The 24,347-nt window shown below is 43.0% G+C and overlaps 1 protein-coding gene across 1 annotated transcript in view; it reads left to right on the top strand.

Annotated features, from left to right (window-relative positions):
• ABTB3 (ankyrin repeat and BTB domain containing 3) overlaps window positions 1-24,347 on the top strand; it is a 167,999-nt gene that overhangs the window by 123,451 nt on the left and 20,201 nt on the right. Inside the window, exons 5-11 of the mRNA XM_066320002.1 lie at window positions 9,507-9,672; window positions 12,992-13,081; window positions 16,209-16,310; window positions 17,416-17,509; window positions 17,616-17,751; window positions 19,399-19,619; window positions 21,002-21,180. Coding sequence (XP_066176099.1) covers window positions 9,507-9,672; window positions 12,992-13,081; window positions 16,209-16,310; window positions 17,416-17,509; window positions 17,616-17,751; window positions 19,399-19,619; window positions 21,002-21,180 — 988 coding nt within the window. The remainder of the gene's footprint in view (window positions 1-9,506; window positions 9,673-12,991; window positions 13,082-16,208; window positions 16,311-17,415; window positions 17,510-17,615; window positions 17,752-19,398; window positions 19,620-21,001; window positions 21,181-24,347) is intronic.

Consider the following 24,347-nt stretch of genomic DNA (forward strand, 5'->3'; position numbering starts at 1 on the left):
CAATGTTTTCCTCTCCTGAAAGAGGAGCTGCTCTTGCTCTTAGCAGAGGAGTGAGGGAAGCTGGAATCAGTCAGGAGCTGCCTGTCTCCTTTCTGCTCTCTTTTCATTTTACAGCAGCAGATGTGCCAGAAAGTTTCTTCCCTCTTGGCAGCTTTGGGAGATGAGCAGGGATGGAAGTGTTCACCTTCCTCCAGGAAGAGGAAGACAGACCAGTTGTTTCCACCTTTTGCAAGCAGATAGGTTTCACAGATGGGTTGAGTGCTGGATGCACAGCAGCTCACTGAGACAGAAACCCAAGTTGTGTCCAGGATATTGTCACAGTGGGACAGCATACTTAAGTAAAGCCTCACCTATACCCAGGCCCTTTGGACCACCTGAGGCAGCTGGATGTAGGCAGCTGAGGTGGCTCTCTGCTGGCATGAGTCATGAACAGGGTACTCTGCTCCCTATTCTAGACCTTTTATTAATGAAGGCATCAAGAATGAAGGTAATTTGTTGTCAGAAAGGGGCCTAGCTGTAAAAATGATGTTGACCTTCCTTTCTATTGTAATAAGGTAGCAACACTGCTCAGCCTGCACAGGCACTGTCTGGCTGCAAACAGATACTGGCTTCTCCTCATCATCACTTTGGCAAGGGCTCCCTTTCCCCTTGCTCCAGCTAAGCACAAGAAGCTCTTTGCACATCTTTCCTTCCTTCATTCTGTGGGATGTTCGTTTAAAACAAACCCCAGTGTGTTAGACATGTGGTGGGGAGGATCTCTGGTGCATGACTGCATCTGGGGGCTGGAGGCTAATGGCAGAGAAACAGAGAAAGGGAGGAGCATCCTGTGTTGCTCAGCTCAAAGGCTGCTGTGCCTTTCATCAGGGTCATGGGCTTTGTTTCTGATGGCAATATATCATGGAGGATGTAAAGATGCTGGAACACCTGTGAGAGGTGTGCATCAGTGCCAACAGAGGCTGGCACCCAAGAACTTCAAGTGAATACTTTGTCTCTGGCTTGGGGGAAGAAAATCCTGTTGGGAAAGGAAAAACCAACATCAGCAACAAGGTTATGAAAATGGAGAAGCGGTAATAAAAGAAGAAAAAAATTATGCCACTTAATGCAGTCCAGTCAGGATGACCAGATAACCTCTATCCCAGCGATGAGAAAAAGCTGCCTCACAAAATCAGGGGGTCAGAGGGAAATATTTCTAACAAAGCCTGGAGTGATGCCATAACTCTAAGGATTAATAATAGTAATGCCTAACGTTTGAAAAGGATGAGAAATGATCCAAGGAAAATTCCAGGCTGTTAATGCAAGGCCTCTGAATGTTTTTTTCAAGCAAAGACTGATTAAAGACATGTTGTTGAGGGAAAAATGGGATAAAATGTGACACAGATTTTCTAAAGATAGATCTTGCCAGGCTAATCTAATAACATTTTTGATAAGATAAGTGATTTTCTACCCCAAGGAAATTCAGTAGAACTGCATCTCTTTGGACTTGAGTGAAGATTTGATACAGTCCATGCAGGGATCTATTAAGACAAGAAGATGGGGGTTAGTAAGGAAATTGGAAAGTGAGCAGGGGCTGGCTTGGCTGAGATGGGGTTGCAAGCAGGGACCTTCAGCTCTCATTCTTAAAAACTGGTATTTTTTAATTTTCAGAAAGGGTTTGGCACAAATTTTAGCAGTGTGCTCATGAAGTTAAAATTTGCTGATGCCATGATGCTAAGAGGCATTGTCCTGACAGAGGAAGTTTGGGAAATCATCCAGGAAAAAGTGGATGACCTTGAAGGCTGGGACAAAATAAATAGGATGGAATGCAGTTTTCCACAAATGGAAATGCAGTTCTCCACAAATGGAAGGCAAATGTGTTTTTTAAGTATAAATGCACAAACTGCAATGTATATGTAACATATACGCTCTATATGCATCCTAATATATTCTGTGTTGAGAACAGAGTGTTGGAAAGGTGGTGGTAAAGGCTGTGGAGCAGTATTTCATCTCAGAATGATTGTAAACCACAAAAGTGAATTTCTCCTCAGCCATGAAAAAAAGCAAATGCATTTTGAGGCTGCATTGGGAGAGGTATTTCCAGTAGAAACAGAAAAGTATTGGTGCCAGGTGAGAGTGGTAGAAAGTGATGTGGAAGCACAAATCCTGTGTCCTGGTCAAAAAAATATTCTCTTTGGACCAAGTGGAAAGAAATGGGCTGAGGTGTTTTGTTTTTTTTTAACAAAATGTTCTCATGGAGACAAACATGAAGAAAGGGGCTCATTCAGCTGAGCAAAGTGTGTGCTGAGGGAACCTGTGGCTCTTCTCCAGAAATACATCAGGAGTAAACACTTTGGAAGGAAAAATGCACTATTTAAAGGTCAGCATGGACATAGGAGTATGTGAGTATTAGCAGGTCGTGAGTAAGTTCAGGTTGAAGGCATAGATGTATCCAAGCATAGGACCAGGTTTATTAACCTCCAGTCCCATGTGCTCCCTCAGCTGCTGCCCTTCACAGGCTCACCCAATGCTCAGAGTTGCATTTGTAGCTGTGATCCAGAAAGGTCTCTGGGCAAATGCAGGGTGACTTAGAAAATCTCTATTGAATTGAAAATCAGTCCTGATTTCCAGTTAGCCTTGTCTGGGGAGTACCTAAGACTGCTTTTTTGTCTGGGACCATCCCTCTTAAAGAAGGCTCTCTAGGAAAATTGGATTATCAATCTCAAAAGCAAATATTATTTGAGTGTCCTCAGTGCATTCCAGAGAGCCTTCTTGAGACTATGGAAAGGGGAAAATACAATGATGTAAAGAGAAGATTTGTTATTTTGTTGTTTCAGAGTAGTCTATACCATTTGCTGTGTCATCTCACTACTATACCACGTATGTGCAATTCTAACTTGAAAAGTGAAAGCAGAAGAGTTGCATTTAATGTTTTATTTATGGAAAACTTGTGCTTGTACTAGAGCATGGAAATATAAATGGACTTTAATAAATAGAGATTAGAAAACAGAAAAAAATATTTCCACTGCTCTTCCTTCTCTCTTAAAATCTGTTGGGTAAAGGGGCTGAGTTTCTGGAGAAAGAGAGTGAGTATAAAATTGCAAAGAAATTCTGCCATTTAATTAAATACAGCTATCTTCAAGTAGGAATGGTTGGTGTTTGCCTAGCTTCTTGAATGTCCTTGTTCTTCCCACAAATTTTCACTGATCTTTTAACACCAGCCATGGCTATTGCTGTGATTAGGTACAAAAATGTGAGCAGTAGCAAACAAGCAACTTGACAGAATCCAGCAGTCCCTTGGGGCAGATGGTGCCAGCAGATGAAGGAGATTTTATTACTTAGAGTTAGAGCACGGATTTCTGAGGTGAATCTCAACCTGTCCTGCCAACTGTCTGCTTGAAGACAGCAGTCATAAAAAAATTATTGAAGGGGAGGACCAGGGCCTCATGCTCTCCTTCACTTTTAGGGCAGAACACACTTGCATTGTAATGGGCTTTAGGATCCAGCCTTCTTTTTCTCATTGCAAGCAAAATCATTTACTGCTGTCTCATATGCTGTGCCCCTTTTATTGCGTCCCTGGATATATTACATGTCTCTATATTCCATTCCTGAATACAATAATCAGGATATAGATAACACACCGTTTTCCACTCATTAAGCACAAGTTAAGAGTTGTGCTATTTATATTAAAGATGAGTATGTACTGAAACTTTCCTATGGCACTGTGGCTCAAAATCTGAGCTTAGGTTTAATTTTGAACATGGTTCCTGACCTATATATATAGAATTGGAGTATTAAGACTGTTTTGAAATACAGATTTCAGATTTTTCAAAATCTGAAATTAATAAATAATAAAAATAATAAAATATTTTATTAAGATTTTAATAATAAAATCTCAATACTGTTAATACAGTTTTAATACAACCTTTCAAAATACAGATTTTGAAATACAAATTTGGGTCTCAATTTGATAGTCACATCGCTTTTTTAATGTGTTTTTTCCACTATTTGTGTTCTCAGACCTTTGACAAGAATAAGAGGTTGGATAATAAATATCTGGAGTATTTTTTCTTGTCTGAATTTAGCTCCTGGATAAAGTAAATGGATATATTCTATTTCTGCAATAAAAAGTAGTGCTTTTCATCACTTTGATCAACATGTTTGTGCTTACATTTTCCTCTCTCCAAAACTGAAAATGCAAATAATTGTCTCAATATGGTATTTATATTGCAGTTCTATTAATATCAGCATTATAGTCCTTTTTAAAGCACCACGTTGGAATAAAGAGTGCTCACAAATTTAAATCAAATTGTCTGCTGCTCCCAGTCTTGCTGCTTATGTCTGTAGTCTCACTGAAGAGCCCCAGGCAAGGAACAAGACCCTTTTGTGCTATGGGCTGTGCAGCCCAGATCAAAACAGTGATCCATGACCTCAAGAAATTCAGCATTGCTAATGCATGTATATTGCTGCCTATAAAATGTGACTCCTTCCAGGCTTCCAACCAGCTGAACTATAATTTCTGACTCAAAACCTCATTCATATTTAGGACAAACTGGATAAATTCTACAAAGGTAAAAAAGATGGACTTAATTAGCAGATTATCAGTCTTTCAGTTGAAAGGGCTGGAAGTGGAGTCCCAGGTGAACAAACAAGGTTCTGATGCTTGGCTATCATTGCAGTGATCTGTTCATTTGAGCCAAGGGGAACGTTTGTCCTGCTGCTCGTCATAGGCTGCACTCCATTTCTTTTCAATCAGCTACATCTACCAGTTACAATGGAAACACTTTGCCTTTGAATGATCTGTTTTCCCAGATGTATTCAACCCATGAGTAACTTATTAAAGATCTGCACATGCTCTCTCTTAGCCAGTCAGAGTGAAAATGAAAAAAAAAGAACCCTCAACATCCCTTGTGTTTAAAGTGCTGCTGTAGAAGTGCTGCATTATGTTTTTATAATGTGAGTTTGGGAAAAGAAAAACTATTTGCTATACTGCTAGGACCCATTACAAATGAAGAAGATTTAACTCCTTTTAGAGACCTGAGTACTTCAGAGTATGATGGAGTATCATGGTCACCATGCAGTGTTTGACAGTGACCATTTGCAAATAATTAATGTTGCCATGGCACTCCCCATATAAAGCTACAATCCATTTAATTACATGCAGTGGCAACACTGGAATGATCTTGAAGACAACAGCTGTACAGGCAGTATCTGTCAGGAATTAAAAGAGGACTTGGGGAAAATTGTATTGCATTGTAAGTTAAAAAATGTGGTCACAATTTTACTGCAAATGCAAAGCTGAGATTATTTCACTTGTTTCTAATTCTCCATTTATTTATAAAGGCAATTGTTGGCTTAATTCACAATAGGGAAGGGAGGGAGTTGACAGGCTATATGATTGAACCCCTGAATTAGGTGAATTTGCTGTTGAGCATAAGGACTATGATCAGCGTGTATTATTAATTCAAACATATTATTTCTCAGTTCTGGGAATGGGAGAATTATGCAGTTGATAGTCGTGCCAAGCAGCTTGCCAGCCCCACAGGTTGCTAAATAGGAAGGTTCAGAATGAACTCTGTCTTGAGAGAGGGGTTATCAGTCTCAGAGGATGTTGGTCAGTCCTACCTTTGTCACTGTATCACCTTTGTCACTGTATCACTCAGACCTCAAAGTTTGCCTGACCCAGCCAGCATCTGGTGTGGTGATGTCCTGCCACCCTGATACTGTCCCTGCGTAGAAGAGGAGCAGAAGAGCATTGGCCCTCCATGACCTTCTGTTCCTCCCATTAGCCTTCCCAGCCCCTTGGATGAAAATGCACCTTTTCTGCAGGGCAAGGTCTTGTGGAAAGGATGACCTGTGTGAATGCTGATGGCTGGCAGACTCTGGCAACAAACCATGGTGGCCTTGGAGGAGACATCCTGCTGTTGGGCTGATGTCAGCCTCCTGTGCGCTTGGGAAGATCACAAAGACTTTTTGGCCAAAGGGCCCTGCACTGACAGTGCAGCTGGGGAGGGCTCCAGCTCTGTGTGCACGATGCTCTCTTCCCTTGCTTAGCAGGTACAGTTTCACAACTCTAAAGAATGACCCTGTATATTTAGCTGACTTGACTTGTTCCCTGCCAGCCTTATGTTTCAAGCTTTTTTCCCATCCCTTTCCCACCTCTTCAGAGCTTGTCAGTATGTTTGCTTCAGTCCAAAGTTAAAAAGTATCAAGCGAGTCAAGGCTGGGAGTCTATTCCCTTCCTCTTTTTTTAATCTTGCTTTCTTTAATGTTAGTGATTCTGGCTGGTGTCCATGATGGAGCAGTGTCCCCTTATACAGTGTAATATGGAGCAGACACTCTCTGCTTCTCTTTGGCATCAGTATTATGCAGTGAATGGCAAGAAGGAGGACTTGGGAGCAAATGCAGTGCTTTGTTGGCTTAGCTTTGATTTTTTGATGGGTTTGGGTTTTTTTTAATTTTCCAGTTTTCATTTTGAAATACGACAGCTCAGTCTGTCTGCCGTGCCATCTTCCCAGCTGGCCTTCTCCAGTGTTAAAAGTGATGCTGTGCTCTTCTATTTGTACTTGTAGTTCCTGATCATTTTTGATGTCTCTTCACTGCTTTTTATCAGTACATGTTAAATCTCTTTTTCCTTAACTCGTTCATCTCTCTGGCTTTTTGAGATGTTGTTTTCTCTCTTCATGCTCTGCTCCTTTGCTTTGTGTCATGCTCCTGTTCTAATAAACTCACCAGTTTGATCACTATCCAGTTTATTAGTCAACATCTGATAATGGTGGCACAGGCAGTGTTCTATAGCAAATTTTGTTGTATAGTTTCCTTTGCTGTGTCCCATAGATTGGGGCTGTAACTCAGAATGTTCCTGTTGGGGGTATAAAAAAGGCAGTGGGCCACTGGTAGTGGTACTGAGTTGTGATTTCTTGTTTTATGGAACTCAGTCTAGCTCAGACTTTGTCAGTGCTGGTGTCCTACCCACTGTGCAGCCCAGGCACTCCTCTGCATCCATGTTATTGCTGCACTGTTTTTACAGCTGTAGTACCCTGGAGCCCTTGGACCAAAACACTTATCCTCCCAGCTGATTGGGGAGTACTGATTTGCTGACAGTAAATATCAGCAGGAATGTATGGCTGTCCTTCCTTGACTGCAGTAAGCAGAGGAACTGACACACTTTGGGAAACCAGAGCCAGTTCATGGTTAAGTTCCTGATGGTTTTTGAACCCATGCCAGAGCAGAGATCTGGAGAGCACATACAAGCTAGGTGAGATAGATCCTTTTTCCTCTTTCCTCCCTTCTGTGGGTGTGCAACCCAGGTCAAAGTCTGGCTTTTTTTTTTTTTTTTTTTTTTTTTTAAAGAGGAGATGATCAGCTATCATTTTGTGTGCACTGAGCTGGGTTGACGTCAGTGGAACTCTGTCAGAGTTTGACCCATTTTATTCAGTTCATACCTCAGTACAAATGATGAAGCAGTGAGTTAACACAGGCAGTAATTCATACCTCTTTAGAGGATGTCTAGATCTTTCCATAGCTGCACTTTGCTAAGGAACCACCTCATTTCCAGCCCAGAATCATTTGGGAATGCCATCTGCAGCTGGGAGGTCTCTCCTCCGTGCACCAAAAGCCCCACCACCTAACTTCTGAGCGTGCTTTATCTTTGCCATGCCGTAAAGGAGGGCACAGATGATCTCCAGCATCTCATGCTGTGGGAGTAACAAGCACCAAATGTTGCTGTAGCTCTTGTGTCAGAAATGTGCCATGTGGTGTGAATGTATTTAGCCTCAAATGTTCCCATGGATCTCAGTGTCAGTGAGCTCAGCCCTGCGTATGTCTGTGCTGGTTTTGCTTTTTTACTTAAACTCAGTCAGAAACTACTGCAGAAAACCCGGCCTTGCTGTGTTGCTTTCTTCCTCTCTGCTGTGGGCATGTTGCTGATGAAGAATCTGTTTGGTTTTTTTTTGCAGTGTGTTTATTGTGATGACTGAGTGTTGTGCATTAATCTTGCATCATCCTGTGGTGATGGAACGTCATCCTTGTTCCCCTGAGTGGTGATACTCCAAGCATACCATTTTCCCCATTCTTAGGAGATGAACTTTTTTATCAGTGAAAACCCAAACTGAGCAGTAGAATGAACATGAACAAAACATCTGGTGTCCTCCAGACTGGTTGTGGCCCAGCACAGCAGAGATCAAGTCTGAGATCAGATGCCAGCTGCAAACCTGTAGAAGCTTTGATCAAAACACTTTGTATTTTACATTTCACTTTCCTTTCCCTGTTGAAAGAGGAAGAACAGCAGTTATTGCTACATACCACTGCTTCTATATAAACAGGAAAATTGTTGCATAGTGCTGTTAAATATTAAGCAGTGTTATATATTTTATAAAGGTCTGATAAAGCACTTTGAAGAAGAAATTTAAATGACAGTGATGTGCCGTTCCTATTTTTCTTTTGATTTGCTGCAGTTTTTAACATATGAAATAGAAAACAAATATTTGATGTAGGCCTGACTTTTTCACTTTTGATCTCTATTTTGTTTTTCCTTCATAAGTAGCCCCTCATTTTCTGACCTAGCATTTCTGCAGATTTAAAGCAGTGCTTTTCCAAACAGTCCTTTATCCAAGTTCACAGCAAAAGCGCTGTGGATTTGGACTCCACCCTCTGCCCCAGACACTCCTCAGCATGAAAGAAAAGCAAATCTGTCTTTTAACAAGATGAAAACAATTTGGATAAACATTAGATTTGAATTGCCTGGCTCTCTCTGGAGCTGTAGATTCACATCTTGGCTAAATAACTCCTAGCCCTTCTTTCATTTGAAATGGATATCAGTTCACAGTTTGAAGATCCTTTGAATAAGACCTTAAAAGAATGACATCTCATCTGTTAGACACAACTGGCAAGGATTTGTGGTGTTTTGCCATGACTACCTGGCAAGATTGCTTACTCCCCAGTTGCATGGTGGTCTTATGTACATGTGGCCCTGCTTGGACCAGGTGCCCTCCAGAGGTTCCTCTCAACCTCAGCCAGCCTGAGATTCTGTGACTTGCACTTTCTGCTCCAAAAAGGCTTCCCTGTTTCTGGGACTATGCTGGTAAGATCCTTGAAGGTGTTTGGAGTGACATTATTTTCTCTTGGCGTATTATCAACAATTATACATCCATCTGAAGTAAGTTCAAAGCTTACTAAAGTCACTGGAGGTTTTCAGGGATCAGGGGGACTGGATAACCTTGCCAAGCTGGGAGAAATTTGTGGTAAGAACGTACTGTGCATTGCTTAAACAGGGACACAAAATCAAAGCTGTGCTTTTTCCCTCCCAGTTTTTATTGAAATGTATAACTTGTCCCATGAAAGGTAGACCAAGGGCAGTCTCCCATTAGCTTGCATTATCATTTCGCATTCCGCATTTCCCTTGCACATGCAGGTCAAAGGAGAACGGATGCGTGCCTGACCTAAATCCTTCAAAACCAGGGCACAGTGTTATTTCCCTGGGGAGGGTTGTCCTCTGGTTGTCCTCTGAGAGAGTTTTTTTCTCACCCCCACAGGATCGACGACTGTTTCTGCGCCTCTCGGAAGCTGGATGCAGTTGCCACCGAGGCCAAGTTCAAGCAAGACCTGGGATTCCGGATGCTCAACTGTGGCCGGACGGATCTGGTTAAACAAGCCATATCCTTGCTGGGGCCGGATGGGATCAACAGCATGAGCGAGCAGGTAACGGGAGAGACACTGAAAGAAGCAGCTGTGAAATGGGAGAGTTTTGTCTGCTTGTCACAAAGAATAAGCCCCTTAGTGCTTCCCCTGCGCGGAGTTAAAGCGCTGCCAAGTGAACGTTTATGTTAAGTGGGGTCGTTTTGAGTTGTGTTGATTGCCAGTACTGAGGTTACTCAGCATGAGGGCACTGCATCACCTGCAATCTTCTCAACTGAGTTGATGAAGGCAGAAGAAGACCCCGAGAGAGCTTAGTATTGAGCTGAGCACTTAAAACTGCTTCGGTGTGGTGCAGAGTGTTGTGAGACAGGGCTTTGTGAGGTGAGCAGCCTTCCACTGCACATGGCTCTGGGATCTGTCACCACTTCGTGTGCACCACCCAGCCTGTCAGTAAATGGTTAATTGCTGGTGCTCTTTAGTGGATTTTAGTCCAGTTTGGATGGACCTCACAGATGGGAAAGTATCTCTTCAGTTACCCCTCTGCTGATCATTGTGGCCAACATCTGCCAGTTGAAAAGCCTAAATTTCCTTGGAGTTATCCCTCTGTGAGGCTGGTGGCTGTGCCTGGGGATAAAGCTGTCCTCTGCAGCTACCTACTGGCAGCTGTCTGCTGGACTGTGATGCTCTCTGAGGTGGTACCCCCTTCCCAGAGGGAAATTATGGCTATGAATACTAACCTTTCCTTTTGAAATAGAGTCCCCTGACCTTTCTGGTGTCCCTGATGAAAGTTTGTCGCTGCATGTTCCCAGAGCTGTGGCAGCATTTTTGACAGGAGCCAGGAGGCTGCCACCTCTCAGGTGGTCACGTGGGACAAGAGCTGGACTGTTCATGGGTTCAGGTCTTCTGAGATGAAAGCTGTTCCAGGAATGTGAGTTATGTTGCCGTTCAGTACCTTCAGTCTGAGTCAGTATTGTGGATTCATCTGAGAAAAGCTTTAGAAGAGGGCAATACTTCCTGAAAAAAAAAATAAAATAGTATTGGACTGCTCATTCCAAGGTTCATACATTATACTTTTTAAAATAATTGTTATTTTAAGTTAGTCTGAACCTGGAAACTTCTCACAGCATATTTCCTCTGTCATCCAGGCTGAAAACCAGGAACACTCTGGCTTGATTCATCAAAGTACCTAATCATATGCCTAACTCTCAACACATGCTTTTGCATCCTGTTTGAGTGAAAGTTAAGCCTGTGCTTAAATCTTTTGTGGATCAAATGTCCCACATCTTGTAGGATCCCACATCTTGCAGGACAGAGCCCTAAGTCATGCAAAGCTGAAAGAAAGACAGTAATTTTGTATTTTGCCATAAGCCAAATGCCCTTTGTGTTGATTGTACACATGGTTACTGTGTTCCTGTGTGTGCTTCAAACGCTAATGATGGGCTTATTAAAAATCCATTCCTCTCACGTGCAGAGAGGGGGGTGAGTGGTGCTGCAGCACAAGACTGAGCTGCGGGGCAAGCCTGGGGGGATTGGCAGAGGTAAAAGCAATGGGGACAGCAGTGCAAGCAAAGGGGAGGTTACAATCCTCATTAACTCTTTAAAACCCTGACACTGCAGCATCATGTTCTGGTCCTCTTTTAGTCAGTGTAAAGTCCTCGTTCAGCTGTAGCAGGGTCTGAACATCTTGTGTGGCTCCCAGTTGAGCTTTTGCTCCGGATGTTGCCGCAGGATTCCTCACTGTGGCCGCCCATGTGCTGTGTCTTGCAGGGAGAGCAAAAAAACCAGGTTTTCAGATTCTTCTTTACACATCTGAGGAGACCTTTTGTGCTGAATGAACACTAGACTTAACTATCCAGTGATGCCACTCACAGAATCCAAAAAACCAGTTGTAGGAACATAAATTTCATTTTAAGCTGCTACCCCATCCTTGTGTTCCAAGGTCAAGCACAATTTTTTTGTAATTCGCATGGTCCTGTTTGTTCCCATAGCTTTTACTGACTGCCAAAGGAAATGTTCTTCCACTGGCTGTGGCTGAAATTCTTTCAAATTCTCTTTCCAAATAGCTTCAAGTCACCCAAGAACTCTCCTTGCCTAGGGTGAACTTGTTTTTTCTCAAGAATGGCATGAGGCCCCAAGTGCCTTTTCTACAAGTACACTGCAGATTGGATTCTGTGAGATGTTCAGTGTCTTTCAGGAAGGATCTGAGGACCTTTCAGGGAGAAATCTGAATTCATATTGTCTCTACAGGAGCACCCACTACCTTTAGCCCTTCAAACAAACAAGAAAACTGGAGTAGTTCAGCAAAAGCAGTGATGCTGGGCCCCTGCTAGGAAGAGCAGTGTCACAGCTCAGTGTCTGGCCAAGACTTTCAGTTTCTCTGAAAATAACTTCCCTTCATAGCAGCACTTGGGTTAAAGAGCAAATGGACTGTGGTCTGACAGCAGATTTAGCAGGGGACCTATAGGCAGGCTGTAAATATGCATCAGAAGTAGCTGCATGCTTCAGATTTACTGCAAAGCAACTGGTAGCTGTTGGTCAACATCTCCTACTGTATTTAATAAGCAGCTTTTGCTGTTGTAATTTGCTCTAGATTTAATAATTTTGTTCATGGTTTCATCTGGACTCATTACTACAGCCACAGCAGTGCTTCCCTTAAGGGAAATGGTGATCAAGCATAGCAGGTATTTCAAATTAATACAAATTGCATTGTGGTGATTCTGTAGTGAAGGGTCACTTAATCTACTTTTTCTCCAAGCAGGGCAATGTTTTCCTAGAGCCAGCAACTTGCAACAAAGCTGTCTGGCATTTCATTTAAAATGAAGTCCATGTTTGCTAGGGAATGCTATACAAAGCCTTGACATTTCCAGCCTCTTACAGCATCCATGTTGAAAAAGCTGTGCTCAAATCTGACTGATCTTAAAAGGAGCTTGAGATGTTTTAAAGGCTCTTTCAGTAATTGAAAAGTTAGATTTTAAAGCACTCTATTCTGGAAAACTGAATAGAATTCTTGTCTTTTTAAAATACCAGTGGAAATAATGGTTACTTTGGTGAAAATGTCTCTGCTGGGGCCCCAAAGACAAAGGTGCTTAGTTTAGTATATGATGGAGGTGAGGCTGGCAAGGCTAGTTTCACTCACCATGCTGAAGACAACATGAAAAATACAAGCAGTAAGCACAACTGACAACAAAAACGGAGATTTTTACAAAAACGTTTGACTTTTTGCTACTCTGAGGGGCATGTTTGTAACAGAGGTAATGGCTTTCGTTAAATACATGCTGTTAGTCTTGATGATATATACTTAAATAATTGCTTTTAAAAATCAAAGAGAGTTCTATGTTAAATTTGTCAATTCCTTTGTTTTTTAACTCCGAAAAATGACTAGGGCATGACTCCACTGATGTATGCTTGTGTCAGGGGTGATGAGGCTATGGTGCAGATGCTGCTAGATGCTGGAGCAGATCTGAATGCTGAGGTGAGGACTTCTTGTTTGTTGTATCTTTTTTTCTGTTGTTTGTTTACTGCCCCCTGAAACTGTAGCGGAGCGGAAAATCACAAGAATTAAAAAGAAAACAAATCTGCCTTATCTGGGATCGGGCCCACCTGAAATGAACAGCGAAATCAAATGGCATTAGTTTAAACACTGGGATTCACTGCACAGAAGGGCTCTAGTCATTGGACTTAACCCATAGGTAACAGTGATTTAGTTGTGTTTGCACACTGCAAATGAATGCAGGCAATAATTAGCACTGGCCCTGAGCTCAGCTCTAATGCTACTGGAAGGACTGACTGAATCTCAGCTGACTTTAAATGAAGAAGGCAAAAGAAACACCCATCTGGTTACCTGCCAAAGCTCAGCATTTCTATGCATATGGATGTTCCAAGTAAGCATCCCCAGCACACAAGTGCCATATAAGTTCCATTGTTTTGTTTTACAAAGTGCCTTGGGCTAAAAACTGTTGGATGAGGAGCTTGAAGCTTCCAGAATATAAATGTCTCATTGATGAATGCACATCACAAACTCGGACAATCTGTCCACCAAACAGATTGTTGTCCAACTCAGTGCAATGCAGGTATGTACATTTTTAAAGAGCCTTTTGAAAATCCGTGGAAGAGTAATTTGTTAATGATTCCAGTTTCAATTTGTTGAGGTCGTGAGTAAATTAAGCTGTCTGCTTCACTTATCTGTGTTCCATCTGTTCTGTTTGGACTTGGGCGAGCTGATAAATTGGAGTCACTGCTTCAGACAGACATTTTGCACTTTTAAAAAGTCTTATTGAAAAAGTAGAAATGGATGTCACACGTAGGAGACTGACAGTGTTACTGCCATGTTGTGAAATCAGCTGGTGATTTCAGTTCCCCACAGTCAAGCACACCACCCTCAAAACTGGCAGTAACTAAACAGACCAAAGACTGGATGGGCAAGGCTGATCTCTTCCTGAACCCTGCCTTGTGGCTCAGATGTGAGGTGGCATTATTTGGTTCCTAGGATGGGTTTTCATTAAGAGCAGTCCTCCCGATTGCTCTAGTAATCTTCCAAGCTTAAATCAAATACAAATTTGAACAGTTTTGTCTTTCTGCAACTGGTGATAGATGAGAGGACAGCTCCAGTGAGGAATGTGAACCTCTACAGTTCATTGCTGTAGAGTGTTTGCGCTAAAATCAAATGAAAACACTTTTGGACAAGAACTGTGAATAATTATGGCGTGCAATTATAAGATGATTTGTGCACACCACAACCAACTGTGCAAATTGGGCAATTAAGGAAAAAAAAAAAAAAAAGGCAAATCAACCATGAACAAAAATAAATACTCTGTCAGGTGCCTGCATAATTTTCTCCCTTTCACTTTGCAAATGTGTTTCCAAAAGTAGCCTCAAATGCTGGGCACCTCCCTTTTTGATTGCCCATCCTTAGTGAAAATGGACTCATATCCAGATGTGCTGAGAAACTACAGTTTGCTCTGTACTCAGTGGGACCTGTAGCTGCCCAGCCGATCTCATCCTTAAAAGCTTGTCCTGCCACACGTCTTTGGCAAACACTGTGTTGGAGAGAACTCTGACTTGAAAATAATAATAATAATAATAAAAAAAAGGAGCAAAGGAGTTAAAATGACTTCATTTTCTTTGCTGCTTTCCATGGGCTGCCCTGAACAGTGGTGGGAACCGTGCTTGAGGAGGAGCTGGATGCATTCACTGAGCCGTGGTCCTGCCCATCCTTACGCTCTGCTGCTCTTGCTCCACATCCCAAACCCCAAGGCTTGAGCTGCTCGATCCTCTTCCTTTTGGCCAAACAGCCCCTAAGGAGCCCTGTGTCCTTGTTCAGAGGCCAGCGCACTCCTTGTGGTGCCCTTTGAGCTTGCTCTTTGGCAGATCTGGGTGGTAGCAGCCAGGTGCTGGTGCAGATCTGGCAAGGGATCTGCATGGCGTCTTCAGATTTTGCCCTCATCCCTGTCCTTGGGGATGGGATCTGCTTCTAGCAAAATGCTCCACGTGGTGCTTGGAAATGCGAGCTGCTGATGGAACTGAATATTTAATAACTGGCCCTGCTCCCCTGTATAGATAAAAGTACTTCAGACAAGGTAGTGAAAGCAGATCAGGCTGGTGGGACAGAGAGATGGTTCAACTTTTACTCTGATTTTAGTTCTCCTCTGAAGATCAATAACAAGATTTTGAATTTTAGTGTCACACTCCATCTGAGTGTGCAGCCTTGGATTGCAAATGTTCATTAGATTCTACCAGCTCTGTGAACCTCATGAGTATTAATACCCCCATCTTTAAGACAGGGAAGATACCCTCATCTTTAAGACAGGGAAGAAGCAAAGAATGATTATTCATCTTCCCCTATGTCTACATTAGAGGCTCTGGGCACTAAAGCATAGAAAATGGAAGGAGCAATCTGAAGAATAGCATTTTGTTTTCTAGGGATACAGTTTGCATCTCTTTTTACTGTCACCACCCAGCACTTTTAGCTCAATTCAGATAAGAGAAGGCAATAAAAAGATTTTCTTGAAGATTTCTGAAGTGACACTCTGCCCCATCACTTCTCAGACCCTTTTTTTTTTTTTTCTCTCTGGTGAGAGAGGAGATGCCTGGAAGAATGCCTGCAAACTCCAGTGTTTGCTTGTGATGTGTCTTTTATGACAGCAGTGACAAATACTGATTTAAATGCAAAGAAATTTGGCTGGGCCTGGAGCAATCCCAAGACTCAGGGCTGTTGGTACCTGGTCTGGTGAAGTCAGTGGGAGTGTTCCTTAGCTGTAAGTGTCCTGATCCATCCTTACTTCCCCAATGTGTGCTGTTGTAACCAGCTGTGGATGTTTTGCCCTTGTGCAAAAGAATCTGGTGGCCAGTGGTTTAGATGGAGCTACAGTAGTTGGTAAAAGACTTCATTTGGTAAGAGCTCAAATCAAGCTTTCAAATCAACATGAACAGTTTTAATACTGAGAAAAATGTTGCAGGAAAAAAAAAATGAAGCCAATCATTTTATAAAGCACCTTTCCCAGGTTTTCTATTTCACTTATTCCCTCACATGCCTGTCTTTCAGGCAGGTTGAATTTTGTCACATATAGCTCTTCAAAAAAATAACTTTAATTTGTTTATAGGTTGTCAGTACTGCTCATAAATACCCATCCGTCCACCCTGAGACCCGCCATTGGACAGCTCTGACATTTGCTGTGTTGCATGGACATATTCCTGTAGTTCAGGTATTATTGTATTTCCCTACCTGCATCTCATTCTTTTTTTTTTTTTTCCCCTCCTCTTCAGTTCTAATTACATCCATTTCAAACCAGCATCCTCTTGTCATACTCATATTGGTTACTTCTGCTTCTTCAGGAGTGTACTGATACATGCTAGACTTACAAAGTGAATATGGTGTTCAAACTTTTACCAATATGAGGCTTAAAAAGAACAATTTTAAAGCAAAGTTGCACCAAAGAAAGTCTGACAACTCCTTGTGCTCCTTCCTGACCACTTGTTTTATATGTTTGTTTATTCATTCATTGCACTTTCTTACACTGTAATATTCTAGCAAACAAAAAACTGCTGCCTTGGTGGGAGAGAGGTGGACAACAGCCCTTGTGCTGCTCCAGAGGGAGAGAATCCCTCACTCTCCTTACCCCATCCAGGTGTCGCGTGGGATGTGCTGGTTTTGTGCTTTGGCATCTCAGAGGTTGAGAAGGTTTATTCCTCGAAACAGCTGTGTCTGTGACACACTCATGCACCAAAACTTTGAAAGCCTTAAGACAGAAGTGGCCAAGAGTGGGCTGGAGCACAGGCTCCATGCTCTCCTTGGCCACTTTTGTTTTCAGCATTGTTGCTACTTATATGGAACTGTCCCCGATGGAGACTGCAGCTTTTGGACTCATTGCTGCAATTGATTCTTAAGAATTGCCTTTCTTTTGGCCATGTTTTCATATAAAAGATATTGAAATTGAAATCCAATCCATTTTTGGATGGTGCTGGGCTTCTAGAAGACCATGAAGGAAGGATGCTTGTCGGGCTAATTTTTTTCCATTTCCAGTGCATTACTTCCTAACACTGACCTTACCCCATTTCCCATTCAAAAACACTGGGTTATTTTTTGGCTCTGAAGTTGGACGCTGGTGCTTCTGGTGTTTGTCAGCATATAATGAGTGAAAAAAGGAATTAATTTGCCTCTGTGAAACAATGGGCAGAATTTGCATGTCACGTCTCCATTGTATCTGGTTTGCAGATAAGAAGAAGCATTAGATTCTCATTTGTCACTGTTCATGAACTCTGAAGACTGTGATACCCCCAGTTGCTCTAAACGGTGCATTTTCTTTCTAGCTATTGCTGGATGCTGGAGCAAAGGTAGAAGGTTCCTTAGAGCATGGAGAGGAAAATTACTCTGAAACTCCTTTACAGCTGGCAGCAGCTGCTGGTAAGGACTTTCTTTCTCCTCCCACTGCAACAATTCCTCAGCTGGGATCTGTGGTTTAGGTGACCAAATACTGGATTTTAAAAGAAGTGCACCTCTTGCCTTGCAGGAAATTTTGAACTGGTCAGTTTGCTGTTGGAGCGAGGAGCTGACCCCATGATAGGAACAATGTACAGGAATGGCATTTCCATGACTCCACAAGGTGACATGAACTCTTTCAGTCAGGCTGCTGCACATGGACACAGGTAGAGTGGGAACAAGTCTAGTGGCATCCTGCAAATGCTACTTTTTTTTTTTTTTTTGCCTGGGCATTTTGAATAGATGGGTGAAATTTCTGCATGTACAATTGAACATGCCACCAACTGAGCAGAGATATAAGGCTTTCTGCTAGCTTGTGAATTAAACCAGTTGGTGGTACAAGCTGCGTTTTGGTTTCTGATGTATTAAAAATGAAAAAAAAAAAAAAAAAGGAAGGGGACGTCTTGTGGTGTGTTCAATGCAGTGGTTGTTAAGTGGCAGCTGATGTGACAGCAGAAAGGAATGCCCAAAACATTCCTTCTGAATTCCTTGATATTTTTCTCAGGTTTGAATGAATTGTGTCTGTACTGCTGCAGCCTTAATTTTGTTGGATAGAGTTTCTGCATCTATGTTTACTGTAAAGTCCTGTGTGTCTTAATGTTGTTTGTAATGCTGCAAATTTAAAAAAAAAAAAAAATGAACTACTGAGATGAGCACCTGGCATGCATGACCTTGCAACACTCAGGAGTTGACTGCAGTGAAATGAATTAGTCTCATGATCTTCTCGTTCCTACTTTTTTGATTGTAGCCATCCAGAGGAACATAGATACAGGTTAGAGCCAGTACCTACTGTGTGTTTGCTCAGAGACAAGCTGCCAGTCTAACAACACGCTCATGGCACGTCAGGGCAGGTTCAACAGCTCTGCCCATCTGGAGCCTGCGAGGGATCCCTGGCACAGACAGGACACTTTGGGTCTTGAAGTCTCACATTCAACCAGTGTGAAGGGGAGCCACAAGGCCAAGGAGAGCCTGGGGCTCTCCATGGCTTGGCTGCGGGCTGTCCGTGTCATAGACTCTGAACTCTTGTGTTCCTGCCTCTGTAACACTCACACGCCTTCCTTCCCTCTCTGCTCTAAATTTGTTTGGGTCTGCGGTGTAAGCGGGAGCAGGGGGAACACTGGCATACAAGGAGGGTGGGCTGGGAGCCAGCCTAGCTTCTCTTCTGTCGCTCTGACAGCTGCAAAACCAAGGGAAACTATTGAGGTTGATGAGGTTATGCTGGTGTGGTCCTGAGCGCACAGAGTCTCTGAGTTTGGGTTTTGTTATTCGATGGCCCAGCTGGATTCAGTGGCTCTGTAGAGTAGTCCCAGCTGTGCTTGAACCTGCCCTGACTGGCCTTGTTGAATGTCTAGCTGCTCTAGCTTTCCCAGACTGCTTTGAGTGTGAATTGAGTGATGATGCTTTCAGTAGCTGCAGGCAGCTCCCTTCTCAGGGGGCTGCCATGGTAGGAGTCCCAAGAGCTTGTCCAGAGGCACTTTGGCATTCCCTGGTTGCTGAAGAAGTCTTGAGTCACATTTAGCTGGCGGGTCTTTGTTCCCACAAGATGCCGCCACTCATGCGACATCTGTGCAGTTCCTGTGGTGACAGCAGTGACTTGCAGACGTGTCCCAGGCAGTGCAGGTGAGCTAGCAGCAGCTGTGCTTGCCTTGGGTCTGCTCTCAGCTGGTTCTGCCATTAGCTGGAGTAATTTCTTGGGTAGGCGTTCCTAACTTGCCACATCATAGCAAGTAAGCCCGGTGCAGTGAAAGCCTGGCCACTGACTCTGCTCTCCCTCTCCTCTCCTCCCTCTCTCTCTGTCATGCTGTGATTGCCAGGAATGTTTTCCGCAAGCTGCTTGCTCAGCCGGAGAAGGAGAAGAGTGATATCCTGTCGCTGGAGGAGATCCTGGCTGAGGGCACAGACTTGCCCGACTCGGCGGCAGCTCCGCTCTGCGCCAGCCGCAACAGCAAGGCCAAGCTGAAGGCCCTGAAGGAGGCCATGTACCACAGCGCTGAGCATGGCTACGTGGACGTCACCATCGACATCCGGAGCATAGGTCAGTCCTGGGCTCCTCCCTCTCCTTTGGCCAGGGAAGGAGCACTGGGAGAAACACGGCCCTCATGACGACCACAGTCCATCTTCCTCAACTCTTTTGGAATAGAAGGTGGTGGGAGATCTGACAGGTTCCCAGCCTATTCCAGCTCCACAGCACACCCTGTTCAGGGGCCAGTGGCTTTTTTTCTGAGGACACAGTGGTTTCCACTGGGAGGCATCTGCACTGCTGCATGGCAGAGTGTAGGTAAGGCTCTGGGGCAGTGTTCAGCTGCCGTGGGCCACCTCCAGCTGTTTTTCTTTTGCAGTCTGCTGTAAAGCAATCCACCATTAAAGCAGCTTTATTTTCCGAGACTCCAAAGGCAGGAGCAGGGAACTGACTCCTCGGTATGCCAGCTCTGCCAGTGAGGGACTCCAACATTATACCAGCCTGCCGTGAAGTTGCTTCCTCCTGTGGGGAGAATGGCTGTGTGGCACAGATGGAAATCGATCTGGACTGTGTATTTACCATCTCCATTCATCTGTTCACAGAGAAAGAGAGACCCAAGTGCCTGGTGTGCCTCTGCCTGGGGCAGTGCTCCAGCCCTGGGGACATGGGATATGGGTCAGAGTGTGCAGTGCAGGCAAAGATCTAGAGATGAATGAGAGGAGTGAGGCAGAGGTGGTCTCCAGGCATTGAACATTTTCTGACATGGAAGGAAAAACCTTCACTTTCCAAACACCAGGCTTGTACTTCCTTCCACTTTGTTCTGTAAGAGCAGAAAGTAGGTCACATCCAGCCTCATGCCTGCAGAGGTACATTAGCTCCATGTGCTTTCTCGATCAGTGCATGGGAGCAGTTTCTTCTAATTTCCTGGAGAGTGGTTCTGCCATGACAAGCTGCTTGAAAGGGCTGATCTGCTTAACTCACCCAGTGCACTTTAGGGAAAATACTAATGATCAGGAGAGGACATGGGGTATCACTTAAAGCAAGTTTTAATCTGAAGACCACCAATTTGAATCTAGGTAGGTAGTGACCAAAATCATTTTTTTTCACCATTTAGTGGCTCTCCAGGGCCACATTCAAACAAATGAGCTAGTGTAAATCTAGTTTCCAAAAGGCTTTTGCTACGCAGAACACCACAGCAATTACCACAAATTGGTAGTCTCAGCAGAGAAGCTGAAGGCTAGATGAGCAGAGAGACCACAGTCTTCTCTTTGCATTTGTGCATTAGCTCTGGGATGTACTGATAACCATCAGCCTTCTCAATTAGGGATAAATAGGAATCTGATTTCTTGAATGATTTGGCAGCTTTTGCTTAAAATCTTAACATCAGTTAAGGCAAAAAAAGCAGAAGGGCACATCCTTCCCTGGAGCTGGGAATGAGCTGTGTCCTCTGTCTGCAGGTGTTCCCTGGACACTGCACACGTGGCTGGAGTCTCTGCGCACGTCCTTCCAGCAGCACCGACGGCCCCTCATCCAGTGCTTGCTGAAGGAGTTCAAGTCTATTCAGGAAGAGGAGTACACTGAGGAGCTTATCACACAAGGCTTGCCTCTGATGTTTGAGATACTGAAGGCCAGCAAGGTAGGATAAATAATGTGTTTTAAAGGAAATCCTTAATTCCCATCCTGTGAGGCACAAAGGCTCGCGATGTTATTTTTGAACAGCTCTTCCAAAGGTTGTTTATTATCTGTATTATGTATTTTGGGTTTTTTTCACTGTGGAAGCATGGATTATAAACACACAGGCTAATCACTGCTCCTACTAGAACAGCCTAATATAACAGGTGCTAACAATAAGCTGGAGAGACAACAGAAGCTGGTGCAAAGGGGTGAAATTAAAGTCAAAAGGGTCATGGCAGTGTGGCAAGAGATGTTGATAACCAAACCAACCAAAAGAGTAATTTCACACAGCTTGGTTTACAGAACCATACAACAAAGCTGATATTCATGTTTACTTTGGATTTCTTTAGCCTGTCATGACTTTCTCTTCCCTTCATGTGGGATTTGGACTCTTAACCTTGTGAGGAGACTGGTTTCTACAAGCACATAGCAGGATAATTTTTTTCAAATGTTCTGTGTGCATGTTTGTGCTTGCAGCTTCCCCAGATTTATTCTTTCAGCTGATGGTTTTTTTTTTTTTTAGCCAAGCAAATCAGACTAACAAAGCCTTTCCAAGGAAGTACCATTGGGTATGCAAGTATAATGGCAAAAGGGGTGATCATGGGGCTGGCAAGGAGAGGAAAATGTCTTACCTAGTGAAGAATTCAAAACTTTTTACAACCAATAGTCTCTTCTCTACTAGTCCCCTGGAGAGTCAGTCACTCCCAAGGAATGCCCAGACACTGTCTACTGTTACCAGAAAATCACTGTAGTGATGAAAAGCATCAAAATTATTTGTTTGGTGTTCTTTTTCCTCATGCTCCACAATACATGTTGGTATGACCTTCTAATTGTTAAACTGAAAGTAAGTAACTTTTATCACCCAACTCTGTGTGTAACAGCAAGGAGCAAATAATTTTTAGCAATAACCTAAATAATGTGCAAAGGGGAGAGGTTCTGGTATCGGTACTCAATACTAAATATTCCAGACTTGATATAACTAATGATGGCCTATGTGGATTTATTTCTTGTATCTTGCTGCAGAAGCAGGCTTAGACTAGAGTCTTGTGCAAATCCTGCATATTTGTTCCAGCATTGTTCTGATTTTTGCTCCCATGAGCCTTGCCTTTGCAGTAAGTTTGTATTGGATGGGTGTTTATGGAGAATATTTTGAGATAGGTCTTAGGAAATTGTTCCAAATCCTAGGATTTGTAACTTCTTTGTTCTGTACTCACTTGGGTTAATGTATGTTCATCCAGAAACTACCAGCAAAGTGCTGTTTGGTTTGAAAGTTGATATAAAACGAATTGTATTGAAAACTTAAAAGAGAATCAGTTTAGGCCTTGTAATCTAGGGTGAGGGATGACTTCAATTGGATTTCTCCCGGATGGCTGAAGCTAAGGCCAGCAATCATCATTAGAACAAATCATTTACATGGGATTGTACCTTTGGTACATCTAGGTTTTCCATGGTCTATTGTAGGAGACCTGGAAAAAAAAAATGAGACTGCTACCTTCTGCTTTGGGCTCACTTAGAAATCTAAAATATGGAGGGACAAAACAACTGAAGTATCACAAAAACCCCTGCACGAAAAAGAGGAAATCTGTGCTGATCCTTATGCCTGCCCCTGGGCCTGGGGGAACTGCCTGTCTTTGTGCATATTCACAAAGACACTGTCACACAATGTTTCATAGTCTTAGAAAAAAAACAATCAATCATTCTGGGACACTGTAAGGGTTTACAAATTGTCTGCAAATGTTATGAATTATTGTGGTGGTCTTGTCCAAATGGTCTCTCACAAAGCTTTCCCAGACAGAAATGAGGAAAGAGACTATGCAACCCTTTGGAAGGAATCCACAGAAATTCGTTTGTAGGAGAATGAGCCAATAAAAGTTCTCCCTGGTCACTCCATAGAAGGCAGCTGAGTAAAGCTGAGATTTAAAGGATCCTCTGTTCCCCTTCTCTAGAAGGGCTGAGAGCAGAGATTTTTGAGTATATCCACAGAATGGAAATCTCCTTTAAGAGGTGCAGAAGGGCCATAACTGCTATTCACATCCCTCTCTTGACAGCAAACTGTAAAGCTCTGCATTTTGTAGAGCTGTGGATAGAGGGGCTTGATTTGCCCGCACAGACATCCTTTTCCCTGTGGGCTGGAAACTTCGAGAGAGATTATGACTCTTGCTAAACATCACAGTCTGGCCCAGTACATTTCCTTAATGAGTTTTTAGGGCAAAAAGTATAAAATAAGCAACTAGGAAGCAGAGGGCCACTTAGCAATTCTTGGCTGATGTAAAACAAGATGTCCCATTTGCTACATATTGTGATGCTCAGTATATTTTAATTGCATGGCAACTTGCACCTAGTAGAAATGGCATTTTGTGTTCCTATAAATAGTTCCAGTAGTATATATATAATATAACAGTATATAATAGTTCCCATAATCTCCAAACAATTTACTAATATTAATGAGTTTAGACGTGGAAGATCTTTCCCTCCCTTTACCAACAGGGAAACTGAGGTAATTAAACAGGCAGATTTTCAGTGTCTTGTGGAGTGACAGTCCCAGTCTCAGAGGCTGTGATAACCTTGATAAGCCAGACTGGAATTCACAGTTTTGAGTATTTTGGTGAGAGAAGGTCCCCAAAAATCACATGGAAACATAAGGGCAGGTCTCAGTGTAGGAAGCAAACTTTCTGCCTCCACTTTCTACTTGGTACTGTCATAGGAAATGTTCTTGCAGGTTCTCAGGCCATGAAAAAAAAAAAAAAAAAAAAAAAAAAAAAAAAAGGCGCAATGCTACAGATATGAAAATATTAAAGAAAATGTAACCAATACCTACAAGGACCAGTGTCAGATATGAGGAATCCCTTTTGTCTTACAGATGGCTTATAAAATGCCTGTTTCTAGAGGATACAGATGTGAGGGTTTGTATGAGAGCTCTGCCAGCACTGATCCTGGTGACAGGGTAGCACTCCATTCCTATCTATGTACCAGGATGCTGACAGTAGAAACAAAAATAAAATTTGCAGAAGTCCTGATGGCTGTAACACAGAACAGCAACAAAAATCGGTGAGTCAGGGAAAACTGGCTGAGCTGAAGTCCCTAGGTTTATTGCCTTTTTTCAAACTGTGAAGTTAGTGGGGGAGAACA

The sequence above is a fragment of the Sylvia atricapilla genome, chromosome 5, assembly GCF_009819655.1.
Source record: "Sylvia atricapilla isolate bSylAtr1 chromosome 5, bSylAtr1.pri, whole genome shotgun sequence".
Taxonomy (NCBI): domain Eukaryota; kingdom Metazoa; phylum Chordata; class Aves; order Passeriformes; family Sylviidae; genus Sylvia; species Sylvia atricapilla.